General features: G+C 37.2%; 1 protein-coding gene across 3 annotated transcripts in view; it reads left to right on the top strand.

Annotated features, from left to right (window-relative positions):
• Window positions 1–27421, top strand: part of LOC306998290 (low-density lipoprotein receptor-related protein 8-like) — a 96394-nt gene that overhangs the window by 4479 nt on the left and 64494 nt on the right. For 2 of the 3 annotated variants that reach the window (XM_079612247.1, XM_079612248.1), the window contains exon 3: window positions 19936–20058. In XM_079612247.1, the coding sequence (XP_079468373.1) occupies window positions 19936–20058 (123 nt within the window). Of the gene's footprint in view, window positions 1–19283; window positions 19576–19935; window positions 20059–27421 lie in introns of those variants that run through there. The other variant, XM_079612249.1, reaches the window with a different exon arrangement.

Genomic DNA, 27421 nt, shown 5'->3' on the forward strand with positions numbered 1-27421 from the left:
TGCTATCACTATAGCACCGCAACCCCACACGGCCTCGGCACTGCTGTAGCCCCCATCTGTGGGCACCTCAAGAGGCTTTTCCATCCATCTACTGAAAAAAAAACATTTGTATTTGGCTTGAGTGCGAGGCCCTGTTTGTGTGCAGACTCCCACTCATAGAATGGTGGAAAGCCACTCATGTAGGGACCAGCAGAATAAAAGAGCAAAACCAGAGGAGAGTAAGACGTAAGATTTGATGTTTTGAAGAGAATGAAAGGGAATAAGAAACCAGGAGTAATTCAAAACAGAGCGGACTGAGAAATAAGAGAATTTTATTGAAAAGAAAGCGTCTCTGAAGGATTTCTGTAGAAGATTGTGAAGAGCAAAGATCCTAATAATGATAAAAGGCTCATGGGATGTCTGCATTCTTATTATAGAGTTACGAGACGTTCCCCATAATTTTAACTGTACCGAAAAGACAATTACAAATGTTCCAACCCTTTCGCCTTCAGAGCATTGGATATACCTTCCTAAAAAAATATTACAAGTCTGTCTAAATTATGAATATATTATAAACAGCTTTGACTTTTTGTATCATTTAATGTTGTTTGCTGAAAGACATGAAAACATAGAACATGAAATCACAATTTACACTTTCTTAATGCATATCCCTGGTTTATTGTGCACAACGTGGTGCACATTATTTAAAAAAAGTCTACTATTAGGAGCCTTAAGGAGCGGCATTATTTTTAGGACAATTCATTTTACCCTCAAATTCCTGCTTTTTGCTGTACCATGAAATGCTCCTGTTATTGGCTAATATTTGCATACAGACATAGTTTGCATTGTTGTTCATCAGAATGGGCCAAATCTGTAAATATCGGTGGTTTTGTCTTTTGTGTTATTTGCTCACGGCTGCGATATAATCCTGATGGTTTGTGAATGATCAGCTCTTTTTTCAGGCAGTTCACCCAAAATTACAATTCTGTCGTTTATTCATCTTCATGTTGTTCCAAAATTGTATGACTTTCTTCTGTGGAACACAAAAGAAGATATTTTGAGAAATCTCTCAGTGTTTTTTTCTCTATGCAATATGCTATTAGGGGCTTTTGCACCGGAGGAACCTTTTCATCCTAGAACTATTGGCGGAAGTACCCGGATTTTGGCGTGTTCGCACTGCAGGAACAAGGACCGATTTTAGTTCTAGGAACTCTTTTGGAGGAACTAATTTAGCTCGGGTCTAAACCAGCACTATAGGAACTATCCGTGACGTTAGTATACGCTGATTGGCCGAATGCACGCGAAACACCGGCACCCGCCATTTTGAAAAAAGCTGTAAACACACAGATTGTAGCCTATATTTACTCCAGAAACTAACTCTACGAACACGGAAAACAGTGATAGATGGGCCTCCTAACCTTTACGCTGAGGAGAAAATCCAACGCAACTTTGAGGAGACCAAGCGAAACATGGTTATGTATTTCTGTTCAGCTAGCAACACTGGACATTAACCACACGGCATATGCTAATACTTTTCATTACTGTCTACTTTCTATGTATAACAGTTAAATCTATTAATGTATTAGACAGGACAGATCGTAAACTAATGAACACGGAGAATGAGAGCACTGTGTGACTCACAGCGTTCAGAGTGCCGTCAAAATAAAGGTCCGCCGTGCCGTCAAAATAAAAGTCCCAACAACAAGCATGGCTTACGTCACTTTAGAGTTCCTACTGGCGGTGCGAAGGCAACCAGGAAAACGTTCCTAGGAGAACCATTAGTTCTTGGGGAACCACCCTGGTGTTCCTAGAACAACCCGTTGCAAAATCCCCTAATGGCCACCAAAATGGTTTGGCTATCAACATTCTTCAAAATATATATATTTTTTTTGTGTTCTGCAGAAGAAAGAAAGTCGTAAGGGTGAATAAACAATGACAACATTTAAATTTTTAGGTGAAAAATTTTAAACTTTAAACTTCCATAAATGGTCAGACTGAGGCTCTGCATCTTGAACTTCAGTTTCAAAGCATTGTCTTTTAAATGAGAAAGGAAAATCCATGATATGTCCTTTGCCCAAGTTTGAGAGACACGAGCGTTGGGCCTCTGTGGGGTTAGTGTCTTGAGCTAACCAAGTCTCCTTATCCCTACGGCAGATTATCCGTCTGAGAGGTGTCTTCTCTCTTCTGTGTCATCTGGGTTCATGAGCCAGTGCCCCGCTGTTGCTATTAGGAACTCAGTGGTTCAAATCCACACATTATCTGTGATTAGTCAGGGTGATGCTGCGGGAAGATTAGTGGATGCTGAGCAGGAGAGCTTAACGTTGACATCAAGGAATAGCATTGAATCAGCTCATACCAATGTACCCATTGCATTCAAACCAGGATCTTTGGAAAAACGTGCCTGTGGCGACATTTCTGCACAATGAAATTACGTTGCCTCTATACATTGCCTTTCTAGACAATCTCAAAGTGAAATGTCCAGTGAATGCCACTAAAAGCTTGTTCAATTTGATCCGAAACTGATGAACGCGAATCCGTCAATGTTTGATTATTTATGTTGGTTGTTTTTGCATGTACGGCAGCTCGGGAATTAAATTTAACGCTGAAAAGCTAATGCTCTATCGCGTTTGCAAATAACACCTCAGAAAATACCCGATAGTGTTAACAAAAGCAAATGTGAGATACAAACACATTTGCTGAAGCAACCATACCATTTTAGTTTGCTCTTTTTTTTATCTTGGCACCACAAAGAAGATATTTTGAAGAACGTTGGTATTGGTAGCCAAATAGTTGATGGACCCCATTAACTTTCATAGTATTTTTTTTCCTACTATGGAAGTCAATGGGGTCCATCAACTGTCTGGTTACCAATACCAACATTCTTCAAAATATCGTCTTTTGTGTTGTATGAAGTAATGAGTTTAGGTAAAATGGAGTAGAGCCGATGGTTGTTCTGTAGGCAAACATCAGTGGCTTGAATTTGAGCGGCAACTGGCAACCAGTGCAGTTTTGTGAGGAGAGGAGGAGTGACGTGTGCTTTCTTCGGTTTGTTAAAGACCACTCTAGCTGCAGCATTTTGGATCAGTTGCAGAGGTTTGACAGAGCAAGCTGGGAGACCAGCCAGAAGAGCATTACAATGGTCCAGTCTGGATAGAACAAGTGCCTGGACAATGAGTTGCGTAGCATGCTCTGATAGGAGCGGCCTGATCCTCCTAATGTCGTATACGTTCTCCTTAAAAGTTCACCTTAAAACCTGGCAATCACGCTATGTCTGGCTCATTACCCTGCAATTGTGATAATGCTCGCCTATCATGTTCACAAAGGGTCCACAAATCTGGGTCAGACTGTTGAAATGGACAGAATAATTGCAAAGCAAACGGCTCATCCACTCATATATCATCATCACTTTCGGTCACATCAAAATGAATCAAAATGATCTTGAAACAATGGTCTGTGAAAGAGCTGGCTTTCAGAGTATTTCATTGAGCTCTGTTAAATGAAAGCAGCACCTCTGTGCCTGTGACCATGGTTGTGTTTACAGAGGCGTTATTGACTAATGGGCCAAAAATAAAGGGACTATTAAAAATAACAGATACAGATAAATAGCATTGCTTTTTCTGTTATTGTATTTATATTGTACCATATTATTATTCATTTAGAATCAATATGAACATGTTTACAATAGATAATATATATATTAAATATATTTAGGCATGTAGACATGGCAATGATCTGCTTATAGATAGAGTAATGTAAATGGAAAACTTAAAAAGTTTACATAAAGTTTACATCATATGGAAATTAACATGAATTTACATTGAACTAAAAATAAGTAAACACGCACGCACGCACGCACGCACGCACACACACACACACACACACACCACACGCCACTGCTTGAATGCCCACTAAGTCGCTTTGGATTATAGTGTCTGCCAAATGCATAAATGTAAATGATGCTGTTTATACTGTAGGAGAAAAAATATGCAGTTTATACTGTAGGAGATCATCTTTCAGACAGTAGGCGTCTGTTTACATTTAGGATTTTAGTCTTGTGAGAGACCATTTAATTCAAATGTCTGTATTGTTTTCTATAAATCAACTTATAGGCCTAGTTATTGGTGCAAAAACAAAAAAATACACAATGCATTTTGTGTGTCTGGCGACTGGTGCTACGGTCAGGTCCATATGACGTGTTTGAGGGTGAATGTCATGAACACGTGTGTAATAATCCAGCACTTAAAATGTAAGAGAAAAGTTAGAATGAAACCTACCTTTAGGACCATCGAGATTTTTTACACTGTGACATTATTGTCTTCACAGTTAGTCTATTTAAATTCACAAATTGTCATTACTGTACTGCATCTGGATATTTTATTTGTATTTTTTGTAATTTTCATTCATCTTAATGATGTTTTTTATTATTATGAAGTACTTTTTCTACTGTAATACAGTAAAATGACTAATACGATGTTTTTTAAAAAGAATCTGCATAATCTAAGGCACTACAAAATATTACCATGATATCTAAATATGTGTCTTTTTTCCCCTCAATAAAGTAATAAGACTTCTATTTTTTTCACATTACAATAATGGGAATTTGAGAGGAAAATGTGCTTCATTGTCTTGAAAATAAAGTCTCAGTCCAAAAATTAGGCTTTTGTGAAAATAAAGGAATTTTCATTGAGACGGAGTGTGTTTTGAGTTAAATCAGGTTTATGATTATAGCATTTGTGCCGTTTTGCCGCTCACATGTAATTGCAAAGAATTTGGAGTGATTATTCTCTGATCCATGTCATTAGCTTTAGCCATTCAAAATCAATAAAACTAGAGCTTCATAACACACAGATCAGTGTAGCTATGCTGAACGGTTGTGTTTTTAGCACCACTGACTACCATCTGTTATTTCTCCGGTTTATACAAAAAATGGAAATTTAGCTCAAAATACCATTTTTATCTTCTGACATTGATTGTCCCTCTTGAAATCCATTGTTTCATTACTGATATGAAACGATAGAGATGAAACTGCCGAAAGAGAGAATGTAATATCTCAATGATGACAGAATTCTCTCTTTTGAGATAAAGAAAATTAGAACTGTTCTCCACAACAGAGCAGACATCAGAGACTGACTACTACAGTCTTTTATGAGAGCACACTATCTGATGGCTCAGTCTATCCACTCAGCATTTGTTAACTATTGCGCTTAACAGGAATCTATAATATTGTTCTGCTTAAATGCTTTTTCTGTCACATTATTGAAGTGATGCGACAGGTTTCTGGCTATGAATTAATACACGCCTCTTATTGACATTTTTGCTTTTAGTGTAGAAAGGTAAATTACTTCTCACTGAAAACGTGCATGTCCCGTCGGGACTATTTAGAAAAGAGCTTGATCATTGTAATGCTTTCTCTGATTTTTGTGCGGCACAGCAGCACACTGGAAAACAATCTAACTTCCTATTGTCTCTTTATTTCCACAATATTGACTTATTTGGCATATGCTAATGAGGGCCAGCCGGAAAACTATTGCTTTGCACACATGACTCAGCAGAACATAGCTATATAAATGGCCTAATCCTGACTGACCCATTTAGTATTAATGCTAAGTGAACGGTATGTCTGCGACTGTGGCACATTGTTGCTAGCGGGCTTAATTATGTAAGTGAAAAGGAGCTTCTTGGTTTGCCAACATTCTCTGAAGCTAAGTCAGCCATTGCTAATTCTAATAGTAGTGTTGTCTGACTTTAAAAGTGTACTTGTAGTGATTTTAATTCTAGTCTCGCCACTGCTCAAATGTTTGTTAAAGCAGTAAATTGATGTTCCATCTAAGACATAGTCCATGTGACTGATGATGTGGAAGAAAAGCAGAACTCAAGGGACTGGATTCACAAAGGACATTCCTTAGAATTAAATTCTTCTTAACTGCTATATTTTCTAACTTAAGAATAAAGGGTTTTATGTGTCCTCAAACACATTCAAGAATATTCTTATATTTTTACTTAAAGTCCCCCTGTAGTCAATAATTGTATCCCCTAAAACGCATCTTTTATCACCCAAACTATGTATTTAAACGTTTTTTCCTTGAAAAAAAAAAACTTCATGCCTTAAAATAGCTTGAATGTAAGTCTACACGCTTGCTTCATTTAGTATATGTGGTTCTATGAATATGCAAATGAGCCCCGCCTCCACTCACTCACACCAGCTCAGAGATCCACTCATTGCCGATTGCACGTTGACCTGATTGGTTACAAGGTAGTTTGTGACGTCAGAAACACCAGCGATTTCAAACCGCGTTTTTGAGACCTGCGTCTTTGGTTCACTACAGGGGGACTTTAAGATAAAACTTAAAGTAAAAAAAAATCCTAAATTAAGTCATCATAATTCATCTCTTAAAGTTAGTATAACTTCCAACTTGTCTTAAATCCCCAAATGGAAATATGTTTAATTACTTTATTGGGTTGTTTCAAATATTAAGCATTACAACATAATACAAGCTATCAACCCAGGCTCATTATAAATATGTGACTACATTTCTGCAAACCCTGAAATACGTTGCTCAGTGTACATTTTGTTTTGTGTTTTGCAGATCAAATGAACACAAGAGCCAGTAAAACAACTACAACTTTGTCCCTTTGCATATAGGTGCAGATTATCGATTAAAAAGGACTTAATTTCACAGTTTCTTGCACAATAGTCAAGTCAAGTCACATTTATTTACAGTGCTTTTTACAATACAGATTGTTTCAAAACAGCTTTACAGAGATAACAGGAAAATAATGCAACAAAGTTTGTTTCCAGAAGAAAATAGCATATACTACGTACACAATACTACATTATATGACCTCAAAACACTTGTACCATAACTCATGATTTGTGAACTAATACATTTTGATGTTTGCATCACATAACTTATGTACGACTTTTCTAATGTGGAAAACTTGCTCAGTATCTCATCTGATACAGCATTGCACTTGTGATGTGGAGGTTAGATTCCTGTGAAACATGAGTCACGATAAAAGAGCTGAAAGACTAGAAACAGCAAAAATGGCATGGTTGCTTCAGAAAATGTGTTTTTAACTCATGTTTGTTTGCATTTACCTTTTAGCGCCACTCGCCAGGCATTTCAATTCCAAACCGCTGGGATTTGTGTGCATTAAACCAACGTATTAAAATGTTGCCACAGTCACATTCAAATGTTTTACGCTTTTATCCAAAGCGTCTTACAAATGAGGAGAAAAATAGAAGCAATCAAACTAACAATATGGCAACAATATGCAAGTGCTGTGACTAGTCCTAGTTAGACCAGCATATATATATATAGAATAAAACTACTACTCCTTTCTACTTAAAGGTGCTCTAAGCGATGTCACACGTTTTTTTAGGCCAACATTTTTTTGGTCACATACCACAAACATCTCCTCACTATCTGCTAGCTGCCTGCCCCCTGAACACACTGTAAAAAACCGCGGTCTCTGTAGACCAGCGGTTCTCAAACTGGGGGCCGCGGCCCCCTGGGGGGCCACTAGATGGCGCTAGGGGGGCCGCAAAGAAATTCTAGAATATGAAATTATTTTAAAAAAATATATTTTGCATGTATGTAAGTTAGGTTTGTCCTATGTGAACTGTGATGTATTTTTTTTTTAATTAAATATTTTAAAAATATTATCAATTATACACAGCACATTGCGCTGAAACGTCACCAAACCGTTGAGGTAGCCTAGGTTACTAGTGAACACAACGACATGAACACACTGATAAATGCCAAGACTATTTAAAATGGACAAGTTTTTAGATAGAGGATGCAGTGTCTCGGCTGAGAAGGTCACAACAGAAGAGCCCAGCGTGAAAAAAACGAAACTGCGTAAATTTGACGACTCGTACATAAAATATGGCTTTATGGAATATAGTGACGGCAGACCACAGTGCACACTGTGCTTGAAGATTTTATCCGTTGAAGCACTGAAACCATATAAACTCAACCGACATCTCACAACAATTCATCCGGAGCATGCAAATAAAAGTAAGGATTTTTTTCAGAGAAAGAAAGAAGAATACGTCAATCAAAAGGTACGACTGACTAACATCACAACAATACCTGAGAAAGCACAACATGCATCGTATCTTGCAGCCCTGCGAATAGCCAAATGTAAAAAGCCTCACACAGTCGTAGAGGAATTAATACTTCCAGCAGCAGTGGATATGTGCCGAGTGATGATCGGGGAGGAGGCCGCGAATAAGATTAAATCCATACCGCTGTCCAACGATACAGTAAGCAGGCGAATCAAAGACATTTCTTTTGATGTGAAATCTCAACTGACCGAAAGATTACGATCGTGTGAGCAGTTCGCGCTTCAGCTTGATGAATGCACTGACGTTAGTAGTGCTGCGCAGGTATTAGTGTACGTTCGATATTTATGGGACAGTAAAATTATGGAAGATTTTTTATTTTCAAAAGAACTCGAGGGGAGAGCCACAGGTGAGGAAATTTTCAAAATGTTGGACACTTTTATGGAAGAAGAAAATCTGAGCTGGGAAAAATGCGTGTCTGTTTGCACTGATGGTGCAGCAGCAATGACTGGGCGCAAGAGTGGAGTTGTCACCCGAATTCAAGCCATAAATCCAAAGATCACAGCCACTCACTGTATGCTTCATCGTCAAGCACTTGCATCGAAGTTAATGGCACCCGACCTGCATGATGTGTTGGAAGTAGTAGTAGCGGCTGTCAACTTCGTGAAGTCAAGACCGTTAAAGTCACGTCTCTTCGCAAAACTATGCACAGAGATGGGAGCAGCTCATGATCGGCTACTGTTCCATTCAGAGGTGCGGTGGCTCTCGCGTGGTAAAGTTTTACAGCGAGTGTTTGAACTCAGACGTGAGCTTCATGATTTTTTGAAAGAACATAAACCTGATCTGGAACAGTTTTTTTCTGACCAACAGTGGATGGCAAAACTAGCCTACCTTGCAGACATTTTCAGTAGTCTCAATGGACTGAATCTGTCCATTCAGGGATGTTATTCCACAATACTGGAGGCAAGTGACAAAATAAATGCTTTCATGAGAAAAACTGACCTGTGGGTACACAAACTACAAAGAGGCATCACTGACATGTTTCCAAATCTATCCGAATTTTTGGATACAAACTGCATGGCAGGTGGACTTCATGCTCAACACCATTACCAGTCACCTCACCTCACTGAATGAACATTTCAGTCGCTACTTCACAGACATTGACATGGAGAAATATGACTGGGTTCGAGATCCCTTTTCTTGTGATGTGATGGCCAGTGGCCTCAGTGGAAAGGCTGAAGATGAACTTTTGGAACTGTCCAGTGATCGTACTCTCAGGATGAGATTTAATCAGCAGGGCCCAGCAGAATTTTGGCCCACAGTTGAAAAGGAGTACAAGGAGGTTGCTCTTCAGGCCATGAGAATATTGCTGCCTTTCCCAACAACATACCTTTGTGAGGCATCTTTCTCAGCCATGATGGCAATAAAGACAAAATACAGGGCACGGCTTAATGTGGAAGATGACTTGAGAGTTTGCCTGTCCCCAATAACACCCAGAATTGATAAGCTCTGCAAAGAAAGACAGTCTCACCCTTCCCACTGAGGTTGTGTGTACTTGAACAGTGGTTACTAAATTGATGTGTCTCCATTGCATTTCTTATAGTGTAAAATAGTGTAAAACTTGTATAATATTGTATGTCTTCTATGTTGAAAAACTATTATAGAGCAGATTTTTTTTTTAAGTTTCTTGCAGAAAAAAAGATTGCTGAAAAAACAGATTGCTGTTCAAATTGCAAACCAAACTTGAGACACTGTCATTTACTACATTAACATGTAAGAAGTTTAATGCACTTTTTTACAATCAGTAAATTAATTTTTCAGTGTTCATCTTTTACTATGGACATCATAAATTACTGTTCAGTATTCAATACTTTTGTTGCACTTTTCAGACAATATTATTGTTAATTGTCAAAACTATTTTTTATTTAAAAAAAAATATTTTATGAAATGTAGAATTTAACTAATTTTGTATATTCAACATCAGAGACATAAGGCTACAAAAAGGACTGTTGTTCCAGCATTGTACAAATTCATTTGGTTTTGATACAATCTAAAATTTGTAAATAAAATTGTTCGTTTGAGGATGTTTTCGTCATGAGTTTTCTTTTGGGGGGCCACAAAAGGATTCACCCTACACAAGGGGGCCGCCTCCTGAAAAAGTTTGAGAACCACTGCTGTAGACAGCCCAGGCTCCACAAACGGCAACAAAAACAAACTGGGCCAACCTGGAGCAAGAAACATAACAAACAGTGTTCCAGCCAATCACAGACAAGAAGGATTTGGGGGTGGGGTTAGTGTGTGTACACATGAAGTGGGGTGTGGAGAAGAGAGAAGCATGAAGAGGGAAGTTAGAATTATATTCTGTTTAAGTTTGATATGGCCGACACACGACCAAAGAGACGACATTCCGATGAACAAATTACAAAGAAGAGGGAAAAGGATAAGCAAAGTCCCAAAATTACATTGGAAAACTTCCAATCCGACATTCAGGTAGCTCTGTTTTTGCTGGACAGGTGGGTAAATCCAGTTTGGTTTTTCTAAATGGACGTTCATGTTCGCCTAACCAACACAAGGATATAATTAGCTAGAACTATGCAGTCAGTGCTAACCTTGGTGAATACAGCATATAGGTTTTTCTAGCTGCTAGCGCTCTATCTCTATTGTAAATGATCAAGCAAACTCACAGTAGGGCGACAGTTCGTGTGAATGATTGTTTTCACCTAACGTTACTGTTTGTTATGAATTTGAATGTTAATTTATAGCCTATTGACAACTTTTTGTTTAACACGGAGCCGTTGTTTATGCTCACTGGGAAACACAAAGCTAACGTTAGCTTGCTATTATTGCGTTACCTAGTATGGGAGCTAAAGTTATAACCTCAGGAGGCGAACCGTTTTATCATGCGTTTCTGGTAATGTTTCTCTTATGAAAGCATTGATCTAACTTGACGACATTACACCTTGAATGAACACGGGATGAGGAGGAGGGAGGGTCGAGGGAGGGCCTCCGTTTTGTTTGACAATACTTCGGACGTCAACAAGAAGTGAAGTCACCCTACATCGCTTAGAGCACCTTTAACTTTTCATGAAGACGAATCTGAATCTAAACTGTACAGAATTGTCCCAAACCAAAACCATCAAGTGATTGTGGCAAGTTCCTATAAAGTAGAGCCTTATTAGAAACCAAGGCTAGAAGGTGAGACGCTCCCTCCTCCACCTGAAAAACTATCCTTGATCCACAGTTACAGGTGAAATTTAGCCTTGAGGAGCAGAACACACATCAGTACTGACTTCTGAAGCTTCACTCTAGTGCATCTCTAATGTTTGAGCTCTAATACCAGATGGCAGCGTGCCCCCTGCCAAGCACCGCCCGACCCCCATGAGGCTTGTGCTCGGTGATCAAAGCTGCACTGAGCTCTGCCTCCAGGAAACGGAGTCCAAATGCATCATTGTTGAGGGAAAACTGGGCTGAAACCTGCCCAGAGAAGAAAGGGCGTTAAAAGCGGTGTTTTCATCTAATGTCACGCTCAGACTCGACAGAGCAGCTGTGGCAGAAGAAATGGCGTCCTTCATCATTTATCGCAAACATATTGAGAGAGGATGAAAGAAAGGAGAACGCAGATGAACAATTACCACCAATTTGTCAACAGTGAAGTATTACACCGTCTAGAAATCTAGCATTGATTGAGAGACAAATTTGCTATTAAGAATAGGGAGGGATCTTTGTCAATTGTGAAGGAGGTGCTCTGCTTTTTGAGGAGAAGGCTGAAGGCTTTTTTGATGTTTGCACACTGCTGTTTAAATGATGTCTGTTGGAAACAGCCTACACTGTTGTGTGTACTTTACTAATCAAATGTGTACACACTGCACATCCACACACACAGACTCTTTATTCTGAGGTAGCACTATTATGTGTTTGATCAAAAACGTGTAGGCTGGAGGTCTCCAACCTTATTGTGAGTGAGAGCTACCCGAAGACAGCTACTGCTGTTTCTTTACCTTATGCTTCAGGCTGCTAATATATTTGGTTTCATGTCATATTTCCAAGGAATAATAATGAAATCTCTTTATTATTGAAATATTGAAAATATTGTGAATGATTTCTAGCAAGCATTACATTATTTTTTAATTTCATTGTTGATATTGATTCGTCTGATTGGTTCCTTAGTTCCACAAGGATTTTTCCCATACATATTTATTAGAGATTTGAAAAGAGTCTTCGTTAAAGAGTTATAAGCCAAGAACCAAACCAACCTATGAAGTGAGTCAGGGGCCGTATGTTTAAAACTTCTCAAAAATCATCTTAATAATAGAACAAATTCTTAGTAAAAAGTAAGACTTGTTTAAGAGTAGGAGCTATTTATAAAGAAGTTTATAAGACTGACTCTTAGGTGCTAACTGAGCTGGTGTGAGTGAGTGGAGGCGGGGCTAATTTGCATATTAATAGAACTGCGTATACTAAATGAGGCAAGGGTGTAGAGTTACATTCAAGCTATTTTAAGGTATTAACCGTTTAAATATGTAATTTCGGTGATCAAAGATTAGTTTTAAGGGATACAATTATTGTCTACAGGGGGACTTTAAATGTTTTTTTTATTGTCAAGCAAGTATTATGAAATAAGGTTTAACATTGAGTTTATTAATAGAATGCGCTCTGGTTGACTCACACGCTCCATCCGATCACCAGGTGCCCGTGGGCACTGCATTGGAGACCACTGTTGTAGTCTATGTATGACTCTCCATCCACAGAAATCGAACTGATTAGAGTTGGTGTCATTCATTGATCTCATAATTTTCTGTTAGTGTCTTCTCTGCAGCACTTACCGACAAATGTAATTAATAAATTATGTAAATTTAAATTAATTGATACCATCAAGTCAATCTTTAGGGCCAAAACAATTCATAATTCCTAAAAATGAGTTGGTGACCAGTTTTGCTATTTGACTTGATTACTTCTCATAGTTATTTTATTTTCCACTGATGTCACTACATAGTTACAGCCAGTAATAAATCAATTTAATGACTAGATGTAGCCATTGTCCAGATAAAGTTTTAAGTTCAGTAATACTGAGGAAGGAAATTGATTGTTCAGTGAAGTGTAATGAAGTTGGACCTGTGCCAGTCCAGTTACAGCACTTCCTTCGACCTACTACTGCACTAGCGCCCATGCAACCGAAAAAAGTGCCTGAAGACTTAAAAAAGCCTAATTATACCAGACTTTCTCTACACCAACTATTTGACTGGCCATTTAGAGAACCCACTGACTAGTTGATTGTGAAATTGTGTAGTTTTACACATTCCTAGTCCAATAAACTTTAAAAAAAACTAACACATTTTTAAACATCAGTAGAATAAATGGTTGGATGACAGTATAGACATCTTTGTGAGGCTCAACATAAAATTTGTATTTTTTTATAACCTCCCTTGAGAGACCATTAGACAGCAGCAGAAAACTACCACTGGGAGTATTAAAGTACACTCATTATCAAATCCTTATAGTGCTATAATAGAAGATATATCTTACTAGTGGCTCTACACTCAAATACACAGTAGTAAATAAAGTAAAATAAAAATTGTATCAGCATCTGTGATAATGACCTATCATTTTTAATTCTGCCAAATATTGATTTTCCTTTGTTGATACGAGGATAAAAATAAGAGTGAGTCTGGATTAGATGTGAAGGCATGTCATGGGTTTATATTCTGATATGTGAAGCATGTCCAATCGCTTGATAGAGACATTTATTTGAGGATTACACACATAAACATGATTGGGGACAGGCTGTTCTCTGCGCGGGTGTTCAAAGCTCCAGGTATTTCAATTTGTCCCTAAGCCCTAATTCTGGATCAGACTCCTGTTGAAATCCTCTAGTATTATATGGAAGGGAGAGGAAATGAAAAAAAGAGAGAGAGAGAGAAAGTTGTAGAAAAGTTAAATGAAGCCTCAGATCAGTTAAAGGAAGCTTTAGGACTGTTTTTTCTTAATTCCTACTTGTCCTGATTGACATTCATAAAGGTTTTAGAATGACCCTTTTTAACAGCAATTATCTAATGCTAAAACTTTAAGATGCCCTGTTTGCATTGATGACAAATATGTTTAGGTATGATAGAAAGTTGAGATAAACATTGGACAAAAAGAAAATGTTTGTGTGTTTTGAGCATTTCCTCTCATTTAAGACTCTATTACTCAATTAAACGAGTACTTGATTTAAAAAATCTTGTATTACAATTTATATTATCCTCAATTAATTGGTAATATAGAGGGACAATCCATAGACAAGGGTCTGAGCAAGAATACTGTAGGTAAAAAGTAAATAAATAACATGCTTAAATCTGCAGTACACCACAATGTTACTCAATTGATGTGCACAATTGTTGGTTGCTAACTGTTACTTGATTAATCATCAAAATAATCAGATTGTTTACACTAAGGTTCATTGATAAAAAAACACATTTGCATGTTGCTAATGATGTTAAAAACGAATAATTATGTTCTATGAGAAAAAAAAAACCCATAGAACACAAATTGTGGTTAAAAAGAAACCTATTAGTACTTGGATCTATTGTTTGTCCCCACATTCTTCTACTCTGAAGGCTTGCTTGATCCTGCTAATGGAAAATAATTGGCAGATTACTAGACTAGCAAGATGCACAACAAAGGTTAGTCTTTTAATGATCAAAGAAAGTTGTTATTACGCGATTACTGCAGGTTACTAAATTAAATTAATCAATAACAGCTGTCAGATTACTCCCTTTCCAATCTGTATAATGCAGATTACTCAATTTTATCCACCATAATCCACCAAAAACTCGATTACCAGGATGTACAACAAAAATGTACTCGATTAATCAAGAATGTTGTTGCTCAGATTACTCACTTACCAAGATGTGCAACAAACAGATACTCGATTAATTATCAAAACACTTTTTGTCACAGATTGCTTTCCAAACAGCACAATGTGGATTACTCAATTAATCGTCGGAATTGTCGGTAGATTAGCTAGCCTGGTTGACACCAGACCCTCAGCTGTAACTAAGAGTGGGTCTGGGGAAGGTTAATTCACAGTCCATTTCCAAAGGGGCGTCACCAGCAGACGTCGCTCAAATGCCTCTAGACGCAATTGGATAGAACTAATCAGGGCTGCGTTTCCCAAAAGCATCGTAAGCCTAAATTGATCGTAAAAACGATCGTACGACTGGTCTTAATATTATGGTCTGTTTCCCAAAAGCATCGTAGCTTAAGTAGAACTTGAAAATCTTCGTAGAACTTCGAGTGCTCTGGAGTAATCGTACATCCCCAAGTGCATCGTAAGAAGACAGATTTATGAGGACACCTGCAGGAAAACCGGCAGATTACACTTTTATCTAGATTTAACACACTGCAACGTGAATATAATGTTTTGAGTGTACTTTATTGTACACTTTATTTTGCTCGTTTTTTGTTTACATGAATTTATAAATGAAATAATTAAAAAGGGAAGAAAAAGATAGAAATACACACCTAAATTAAATGAATTAACAAAAATATATATAAAAGAAGTAATGTGGAAAATATGCTTCAACGACTGGGCAAAATGGGATGAATTAAAAAAAATCTGTCAATGACGTGCACGAAAACCAGCCATGTATTGGCGATTTCTTGGTTGGCCATCATGTGGTCCCATGCCATCTTAGTCGTCGTCCTCCTCTTCCACCTCCTCCACCTCTTCATCTTCCTCCCTGTTTAAGTAAGGGCACTCTTTAATGTAATCTTTTTGAAAGGTATCTGTTTATATTTTTATTTTTTATTTTTCCCAGCCATTTTGTCAGTGCCTCCGCCTGTAGGTGCTTTATATAGACTTGTCTTGATTGCTAATCCACAACAGATGACGATTATTAGGTTAAATGTTCAGAATATGAATCCATATAAGGTTATATTTCAGCACTTCGCAAATGGACAGCGACTCTTAAGTAGCACGTAAAACGCGTTCTCGCGCGTTCATGTTAAGTGCATTTTTGGGAAACGCGCGTGGAATTGCCGCGAGCGTTCGTAACCTTGCACGTAGAGAGCGCTCTTAAGAGCTAAAATACATCGTTATCGGGAAACCCGGCCCAGAGCGATCGTCATCGTGTAAAGCCCGGAAAATTTTGGGACAAATTGGAAATGGCGTTGAATGGGCTTTTGACCAGACTGACTTGCAGAGCAAATCTCAAATTTGCCGGAAGTTTGTCAGGGTTTTCCCAGGCTATAGATTTGCAAGATAGACAAAACATACTTTCTTACCAGTCTGTATGTCATCAAAAGAATTGAAAATAACTTAACAGCTCTAGCCTACTCTTTTTTTATATATATTTTTTTTTATTGTTACCAGCTCTACTCTGAACCAGTATCTGTGGTTTGCCATAAAATGGGCATCTACTGTCTGATGCACTTGGATTCTCAGAGAGTCCTTTTGATTTTCCGGATTTTAGCATCAGAAGAGATGCGGGATTTCTGAACTGCAGGAGCTCCTCTCACCCCACTTCTCACTGACGCCCAGACACACGGCTGCAAATCCTGCCTGATGTGATTTCATTTCCCAAATGCACACTATTTAATTTCAAGGATGATATTTACCAATGAAATGCTAATCTTCCATTTGCTTGAATGGGAGTCTCAGAAATCAACTATTTCTTAACAAAACTGTTAAATAGTGTTTTGTGGGTGTAAGTTTGTGTGCATGTGTATGTCCTTACTTTGCGTGGGAGTAAAATATTTATATTCCCATTATGTCTCAATCCTGTTTTCAGGTATTACTCCAAATTTATTTTGTGCTTGAAACAGCTCAAGTTTAAAGCAGGTTAGATAGACTTTTGTCACTGAGGCATATTTTTTGCTTGTGTTGGTCCACCTTTGACTTTTAAATCACACTAGAACACAGTGATGGAAGACTGCAGGACCAAAACAAGATGTAGAGATGGATAGAAGTACGCTTGTCTGCCCTGTTCTGACAGAAAGGAGAAGCATATCTGGTTTATACTGGGCAGGCCTCGGGTGATTACAGCGTCCAGATTGAGCCGCTCGAGCTGAACTCTATTTCTTATCTGGAGGTGAAACTCAAAGGACTGGATCACCATACAAACTATCTTGTTATTGGGTTATGATGTGCAGTACTATTACATATCTGATCTGATCCAAAACCTACCAAGCTGCCTTTCTATCTAGTACCTATATGCAGTATTTAGATGCCTTCTTAGGCAGCATCCTAGCCAAAATTGGACTGTTTCAAAAAAAAATTATGCAAATCACGATGTTTGGGGTAGATGTCATATTAAATTTGAACAAGGCTGGTGTGTGATATATTCTTATATTCTTATAATTCTCAATTATTTTCCACAAGGGATAGGCATGTTTTCGTTTGCACCAAATGAAATATGGCATAGCATGTTGCTAAGCTAATTAATGCATATTTTTAATAGGGGGAAAACACACTAATGTGTTAAAATAGTCCAATATTAATTCAAATTGTTATCAATACTTCAGTATTGAAAGGAAAAATAAATGTAATTAACATTGTCCTCTCGAGCTCATCGCAGTGCACTCTTGGATTGCCTTGTCTGGGAAGGATTTGGAGGTGATGCTGGCTAAAGAAGCATCAATGTCTGTAGTGAGTCTTTCACAGAATGTGGCTTTGTATTGCCTTGGGGGTAAGATAAGATAGGATAATGCCTTGGAGAGTAGCTGTCCGTATAAAAACAACATTTCCCTCGTTCTTACACTATAGCCAGAATGGTTGGAACCCGTACAGAGATGTCATAATGGACATGGTTTCCCCTCAAAGGTCTGAAACTTGCTTATGATGCTGAAATCACCTGAAGCTAATTTGAAAAATGTGTATCAGTGACTGCATTTGATGTTATAGAGTTATGCGGAGGGAGATTTTAAACCAATGAGGTTTCACTGTGGGTGGAGCTTCGCAGATTAGTAGAAACCAAGCTAGTGTTCAGATGTCCTGCCACTCATCACAGCTTTATGAGTGGTTAGGATTAGATTATTCCCTTATCAAATCACATCTATTCACGACACATTGTTGCTTATAACTACTGTAGATTTCAGATGAAGTTTTACATTCCTCTCTTTTTCCATCTCTTTCTATCCCTGTTTTTTCTCAATTTTTCTGTCTCTGAAAGTACCATTCTGTCTTAATTAAAAAAGCAGCAGTGCCCCCCTAACAGATGGCACTAGTTGGTGAAAACAGTTATTAGTGAGAGAGTAAACAACTTTAAAGTGTATCACTGAATCTCAATGCAGATGTCCTCATTGTCCTTGAAACGTCAAACCATTAGAGTTTCATCCCACTGAAATTAAATGCATCACAATTTCAGCTGCGTGCAGGCATGTGCACACGTGCAGTGTTTCGTTTTTTTTCAACGTAATCATTATTAATAAACATAATCATTTTTGCTAATTAGTTCTCTCTAATCCTGAAATTGCTATGTTAGTCGTTGACTGATAAAACTGAGTTATCATAAAAAAAACACTAGATAACTTTAGTCCAGCTCTTTCGTTTTCCGTTTTTCTCTTTACTCTCGCACCTCACTTCCGTTTCACTTCAATAATCTGAAATTTTTGGCTGAACATTTCTATTTTTGGTCTTCAACATTTCTGATGTTATTTCACAGTTTAGTTTAAATGAGCCAATTTAACAGCTGTGCCTGTAGTCATAGAAAAAAAACCTCATTCATCTGGCCTAACTGACCTTTTGCTAAGCACCGCTTTCCTTGTTTACAGTTCCAGACAAGCGTTACAATAGAGACTTCAGTGCACAGTGTGATTTTTAAGTAAAATGTACCAATTTAATCAATCCCAATTAATTATTTTATGTGGACTGAAATACATTTTTTCCGATGTTTTTCTTTTTAATAATATAAAATGACATAGTAGCATGGACAAAAACAGCTTGCAAACAACTTTTTTTTTTAGATAATTCCTGCCAAACTTAATTTTAATCTGTCCAAACACACAGATCCTCAGACTTGCATTAAAAAGAGCAACCAGCAACAGTTGCTAAGGTAGGATTGGTCAGCAGCAAAGTGGGGCTTAGCGAAGGGTCTATCATGATTACAATCTGCTCAATAAACGGGTGTTTACTGTTGTGAAGGAGAAGAGAGAGCTGCTGATGTAATGTTCCTGTTGAAAACACATTCTCGGATGAGTCAGATGCACAGCATGACGATTCGGGGAGGGCGGCGGGTGCATTCCGTTTGATTAGACGCGTCCCTGTTGGTTGGTTACTGGCCCACACCACGCATTGCCTTTACCAGAGTCCAAGGACAATAGGAGGCCTTACAGAGCTGTGGGGAAAGAATATGATGCAGCGCAGTGGATCCTTCAGGGTTGTCGACAGGTCTTGTGGAGTTGTGTTTGGGTATTGTGATTGCCGCCCACTGAAGGTCTGGGAGAGTTTGTAAGTAACTCGGCAGGTGGAGAGCAGTGTCTCTGCATATAATATCTGCGGCTCCAGACTGTTGTCCATGCTCTATTGCATACAGCTCCATCTGCGCTGATCAGTGAGTGCAGCAGTATTAAAAAAAACTGTAAATCTGTTTTCTATGCATACTGTACCTTTCATTTTCCCCCCTCCATTTTATTAAAAATTGCACAATTTGATTTTTAAGTGAATTGGCACAATTGGCAAGTGCATTTGCTTTCTAGCATTAATATTAGGTATAGCAACACTTTTATTAAAAGGATAAATACAATTTTTGACATAATTTACTTACTCTCATGTCATTCCAAACCCATTAGATTTTCATTCATATTCGAAACACAAATGAAGATATTCATGATGAAATCTGAGATAATTCTGTCTTGAAATTCTATTCTGTACAAGCATTTAACTCTCTCTTTCTTTCTTTCTCCATGTGCAGTGAAGAACACATGCGCACCCTTAGAGTTTGCGTGTGCGAACGGTCAGTGTGTTCCCGGGCGTTGGCGTTGTGACGGAGAGCCGGAGTGTCCAGATGGATCAGATGAGGCTGATGCCACCTGCAGTAAGTCACATCACGTCATAAATCTCTTACTGGTTTTATTTCATTTCTTGGTTTATTTGTATGCTTAAAGCAGTGGTTCTTAACCTTTTTGACGCCAAGGCCCGACTTTGTCCAAGACATTTGTTGTAGGATGGTCAGTGCGTTGGCTAAACAAGCAGCAAAAAATGGAAAAACTTCAGAAATGTCCATGGAAGATTCTCATTTAATTCAGGGTGCCACAAATTCCAAAAAGTGCAACACAGTCCAAAGCAAAATGTCCATTGTGAGTCCAAGTTTAACTCAGAAATTCATCAGGAAAACAAACTAACTAAAGGAATTTGTTCAGAGTTCAACTCATCACAAAGTTGTCATTCAAAGTTCCTCCTAAATGTAAGCTATGTACCTCTGGTACTTCTGTTGTAATAAAAATAAATAAACTCAAAAATAAGCCAGTTTAATATTGTATATCTTTCAGTGTTTTTTTGTTGTTGAATTTTTTAGATTTCTAGTTCAGTCATGAAACTCTAGAGGGCGCAGGCTGATAGGTCCTTTACATGCAATCTGCAAGCAATCACATCATTACCGCATGGCACAAACTGATTGGCCTCTGCTGATTCTACAGCTTATGAGATTGCTTGCTCAACAATTTAAATAGTCTGGTTCAGTGTTTGCTGTAGGCTAGTCCTGTATCAGAGTTCCTCTGAAACCCTCCACCTCCCCCAGCTCCACCTGCCTAGATCTGCTAGAAGATACATGTATGTCTATTCATGCAGCAGAATATCTTGCATGCTTACATCATCATGTCTAGTATCTATTAGCAGTAGCAAATCCATACTTGCTCTGAAGCAACAGTATGCATAGCAAATCTAGTCCGCCAAGAACAAAAACATTAACATTGCAATGTTCATGAACTAGGGGTTGCACTGACTAGTCGACTTCAATGGTCTGATGTTTTAAGCTTCACATCGACTAGTCGCTGATCATATGCTATAGAGGGCGCAACAGGATAAGAAATCTTTGAAGTCCACTTTTACGCTCCGTTTCCAAGTTAAAATGACAAATAAATGTATTTATTCACATGCAGATCGTGCACACACAGAAACATTCAGTCGCGCAGAAATGTATTGTCAACACGGTTCTGTGATTTATCAATAAATTAGCTTTAGCATATATTTCTTAATAACTAAAACCCACATGTTCACTATTAGTAGAGAGACGCTGCCAGATGGAATTAATTCACATTTCACACACAATTGCTCTCACAAATGCATTCATATAAATTTAATCTTTACTGCGCTACTTTATCTGTATGTGATTTAGAACGAGTAGAAATCTGTGAGAAATATAACGACCCAAAGACAAAAGAACTGATAAAAATAAGCTGTTATGTAGGGGCAATAGCCTTGTGGGCAGAGCTGTGTGTCATGTGTCATATGCCATAGCTGTGCACAAGGCAACCCGCGTTGGAGTCTCAATTCAAGGTTAGGCTTATTTGGTCATTAATGACATCAGCCCCGACTTTAATCACATACATGCTTAACCTGCCAAAACTATTCTGTGAGTTGTTGTGATTTAACTAAATGTAAACAATACCCGTTGGGGAAGTTTGCAGAGGCCCCTGGTTGAGAATTTATGGTTTAAAGGATTGTTACGATTTCAATTTAAGTTAAGTACTGTCAATTCCATCTGTGATATTTTGCTAAAGAAAATCATTTTTACTCAACCCTCAGTTTTTAAAAATAAGCACAATTGTTTTTTTACAGTATTGCTCTAATGGAAGGGCAAATGTATCCACATAACAAGTCCCAGCATTAAAAGGATCACATAGATTCAGTTGTTTAACCCTCCAGAATTCCTTATTCATTATGGATCATCCATAATGCATTACTGTGAAATGTGGGACGAGCTTTTTTTTCTTTCTTTGGTAAGCCGAGTGATAGAACTTGCATTGAACCCAAAACATCCCTTTAGGCTACTAATATTAAACACACTCCTGTAAACTGCACCTGAAGTCAAGTTAGCCTCTCAGTTTAAACACAGTCACTGATTGCCCACCCAGTGTGTTTGTTGTGCAGAAACATGATTGTGTTTGTCTGATGTTTGATCTGATTCATTTATCCAATAAATGTTGGAAACATTAAATGTGTCATTGTAGAGTTCATGTAGATAGCATCATGTGTGATGTATTCAAGGCTGAAATTCTGAATTTAGAAGCAATAATCCTCCTTTTCAATGTATTTTGTACCCATGGATCAAATTATAGGAGTGTTATTTTATTCAGCAGAAGTTATTTCAAAGCGCATCTAGTATTTAATTACATTTTTACCTTCTGCCATTGCGTGTTCACTTTTATCATGAATGATTCAGTCCCCATCCCCAACCAGTTCAGAAAATGTGTGTTCAGGGATGATGTTCAGTGGGAAAACATGAGAGACATCTACAGAATGGGCTGTTTGTGCTAGAGTTTCCATTAAAGATGAATGAGTCCACAGTTCAATTCTGCCCCAACACAAAACTTCACCTCTGTACTAACTGATACAACAGAGAAAAAAGAATGACTTGTAGTTTTTGCCCTGTGGATTGTTTCATAATTTGGTATGTTTGTCCATTCTTCCTTTTTAGTATGTGAATATGTGATAAAGAATCCAACTGGTCTGAACAGCTTACTGAAGCATAGGCTATTCTAAACACGATTACAAACATGAACCAGTTTCTACTGGCATACCTCAGGGCTCAATTTTAGGACCGGTTACTTTTTAGTCTTTATTTATTCCCACTTGGCTCTTCTCAGCATGGCCTGTTGGCTGTCCATCAAACACAGTTATATTCCATGGGTGGCAGACCTTTTTCTATAGCTGCTCCAAGGTTGTGGAACCAACTTACTGTAGAAATTCAGGGAACATAGTCTCTTGGAATTAAATTTTCTTTCTTAAAAAATAAAAAAAAGAGCTTACTGTTAATTGCGGTAACATTGTTGATTTCTTATTGTTTTAATACACCGATGTACTATTGTTGATTTATGTTGTATTTTCCTTGTATTTTTACCTTGTGAAGCGCTTTGAGACACTCCTTTAAAGGTGCTATAAAAAAAGTTATTATAGTTCCAACTCTAAATTCTGAATATATCAGCTCAAAGTTACTGTAAACGCACACCTGTGACCGCACATCAGCCGGATTCAATATTAATGTGCCGAGTTGCTGCATGGCTTGGCAGCTGTAAGCAGTCTAATGAATTAATGAACCAGGCAGACAAACTACAGTCTTTACACTGAACATCTGGGACTCAAAACCTATTTCAACACTGGAAGAAGACAAATGTTTTGGGAATAAAAAAAAGTACAACAAAGAATTGTTATGACTAAATTAAATACTGTAAAATTCTGAACGGTACCAACATCAATATGACAAAAGACAGTAAGACTCCATGTCCAAAAAATAGTTACATTTATTATTGGCATTAATAATAATGCTACTTATTATTATTATGGTTTATGTTGTTGTTAGAGTATTTTTTGGATGTGGTGTCTTGATGTTTTTCTATAATTTTTATATTGGTGCCTTTTTATAAAAGCATTACATCACTCAAGGCCATGTGTCAGTGATTGAACGTCATTCTTTGAATAATGCTTTTGGCCATATTACTTTCTTCAGCCTCCAAAGTATTTCAGTTGTTTCAATGTGTTCAGCTGAGCACATGGGTACTCAGTAAATCAAAAATAACGTGTTTAGTCTGTCCAACAGGCCTCATGTTGCTGTTTTGACAAGTGAAAAAATAGACACTGATTATATTGATTTCATGTGGCCAGTATGAGCATTTTGTGAGTTGCACAATAAAACCATGGCTCTGTTTCCATGACTACAGTACACCGGCATCTGTAGGTGAGGAGCACAGCTGTGGAACATGAAACGTCATATTAGATTGACTGCAGCTCAAATATGAGAGCTCCCTGCGGCATTTCTGCTCTTTCCGCTCCATGTCTGCATTAACTTCAGCAGAAAGAGACAATCATGCTAAATGTGTGTACGTCAGTAATGTGGAATCTTGGGCATATTATTGTAATTATTTATTTTATCAGTATATAGGCGACTGTTCATTTCATGAGTTTACATGCTAATAGGATTTCATTATCTTTAAGATGCATCTTCAACAGAAATGCCAAACAAAAGAGTTATCTAATGCATTTAAATGGAATAAATACTCAAGGCACATTTCTACAACTGCTCTTCTAATGAATTCACAAAGTAAGACCGATGCTCTGTGTAAAAAACATTAGCTGATTGGCAAGATATAAGAACCAATTAGATGCTGTTTATTTGGAGGTCTATTCATTTGCATAATTAGAGACTGAGTATTATTGTGTAGGATTGTATTTGATGTTAGTTATACAGGGTTTTTCCCGGGGTCAAAAATGGTCATCGGTCATCAAAACACGGTCATCAACAAAGTACCTTACCCAGCCCAGTATACTCAAAATAAATGCAAAGAAACAGTTTGCAATATTAACTTATCCTATTATACATGAAATAAAAAATAATCACTTAGGTAATTTATACTATAGTCAGTCACTGAGGGACTCAAAGTGAAGAAAGAAGACCTTTTCTTCAACACTCATAACAACTGAATAATTGGATCTTGTAAATTGTCCCCAAAAGCACCATGACTGCGCTGAATCTGTGTAGCATAACAAGACCTCATTCGTGTTTAAATTGTATAGCTGCCATAAACAATGAAGCATGTACTTTATCCAGCAATATCTCAAAGGCTTTGTTTAGCGTTTTGCCTCGAACTACTTACTTCAGCATTCAGGTCTTGTCAAAAAAGTATTATGAGATGGCAACCCTGAGATTGTGCCCAGAGCTGTTCAATATCCTCAGAGTTTCACCGTGTCCAAACCAGGCTTTCTGCAATCTGTCTGTCCACGCTAAACGCAAAACGCATTACATTAACTGCTCTAAGTTTTGAATCTGCTGTCATTTTGCTTTTCTTTTCTTTTCTTTTTCTTTTTTTGTGTGTCAAATGTAAAAACAATTATGTAATTATTTGGGCTGTTGGTCTATTAAAAATAAATCATATTAATACACTACCAGTCAAATATATATATATATATATATATATATATATATATATATATATATATATATATATATATATATATATATATATATATATATATATATATAATATATATAATATATATATATATTTTTTTTTTAATGTTTTTGAAAGAAGTCTCTTATGCTCACCAAGGCTGCATTTATTTGATCAAAATACATTAAAAACTGTAACATTGTGAAATATTATTACAATTTTAAAGAAACTGTTATTCCACAAGGATGCAATTGATTGATCAAAAGTGACAAAGGCATTTATAATGTTTCAAAAGATTGCCATTTTAAATGCTGTTCTTTTCAACTTTCTTTTCATCAAAGAATCCTGTAAAAAAAAAATCCACAAAAATATTAACATTGATATTATTATTAACAATTGAGCATAATTCGCATCAAATCATCTTATTAGAAAGATTTCTGAAGGATCATGTGACACAGAAGACTGGAGTAATGATGCTGAAAATGTAGCTTTGCTTCACAGGAATAAATTACATTTTAAAAAATTAGATAAAATAAATGCACCCTTGTTGAGCACAATACATATATACATATACATTAGTAATTATTCCAAAACTTTTGACTGATAGTGTACATCATATTTTTGAATGCAAGAATGTGTCCTGGGTGAATGTCTCCACTTATTATGTACTTGTATGAATTGCGCCAATGGCAAGTCAGGGAATATGATGAATAATTACTACAATTTATCACGTTATTTTTACGTTTAAAAACAAAAACAAAAACGTTAAATTGACAGCCCTAATTTAATTTGGATTCTTATATAGAATTCTTTATTATTTAAATAAATCTCATTGCTTATCTGCATTTTTTTCTAACCTGTCCTCCTAAGTAGGATCACTTATGTTCATCTTCTATTATGATGGCAATATAAGCCAAGCTTTACACACATGCACATAAACTCTGAATGTACAGCATGAGTACATTCCTACACACACACACACACACACACACACACACACACACACACACACACACACACACACACACCTTTGCTGTCTGTCACGCACATATTTCATGCTGGAGTAACCTTGTGCTCTCACATTAGTGAACACTTTTATGGATGTCTTATTTAAAAATGAATGATGCTTCCATGTTCAGCACATTTAACATTTTCCCATTGCAGAAAAACACACAGGAATGATAAAAGCCGGTTTAACGGCTTTTTGAAAAGGAAAAGCTAAACATTCATAAGGAAAGCATTAGTGTCTGAAAGCTGAGAATGTTTGTGATCTCTACCGTCAAAATACAGCACAACCAGGGCTTTGCTGCCCCACTTTATGTAATTGACTGCCATATGCTGTCCAATATGTTTAAATCACTGCTGGACTAGTGCATGAAATCTTTTTCTTCAGTATATCGAAGCCTGTCCGGCTGTAACATTACCCAGTTATAATCAAAGGATTATTACTAGTTCGCCGATCTGTCTATGAAGTGAACTATAATGCCAGCTGAACTAAACCAGTGCTTAAATAATTTATTTTTTTTAGCTTTCTGTCTCTTTAATTTGGCCCAGATCTAGAAATGACCTAGTTTGTTGCTCAATAACATGTTAACAATGGAGCTAACAAGAGTCAAGCTGTACTAGTGCTCTGTAAATGTTTAATAAAAGTAAAATGTAATTGTGTTAATGTGAGTTATACTCACGCTCAGTGTGTTTTTGTACATACACTACCATTCAAAAGTTTGGGGTCAGTACATTTATTTATTTGATCAAAAATACTGTAAAAACAGTAATAGTGTGAAATATTATTGCAATTTAAAATAGTTTTCTATGTTAATATATTTTAAAATGTAATGTCAAAACTGAATTTTCAGCATTGTTCGTACGGTCTTCAGTGTCACATGATCCTTCAGAAATCATTACAATGTTGATTTGCTGCTCAAGAAACATTTATTATTATAACCCGCAATTTCTAAGCACGCAATTGCAAGTTATGAAGTCAGAATTGTGAGATAAAATGTCGAAATAACCATTTTTATTTTATTTATTTTATTCCGTGGCGGAAGCAAGCTTCTATTGACAATTTTTTAAAGTGTTGTTGTTGTTTTTCAGAAAATACATATTCAACTCCAAAACTCTTGAGCCAATAGGGGCTTTCACACCGGAGGCACCTTTTCATGGTTCCTAGAACTATTGGCGAAAGTGCACGGATTTTGGCATGTTCGCACCGCAGGAACTGTTTTAGTTCTAGGGACTCCTTTTGGAGGAACTTATTTATCTCCTACTTCATAGTCGGGTCTAAACCAGCACTAT

Source organism: Phoxinus phoxinus (assembly GCF_949152265.1).
Source record: "Phoxinus phoxinus genome assembly, chromosome: 5".
NCBI classification, from domain to species: domain Eukaryota; kingdom Metazoa; phylum Chordata; class Actinopteri; order Cypriniformes; family Leuciscidae; genus Phoxinus; species Phoxinus phoxinus.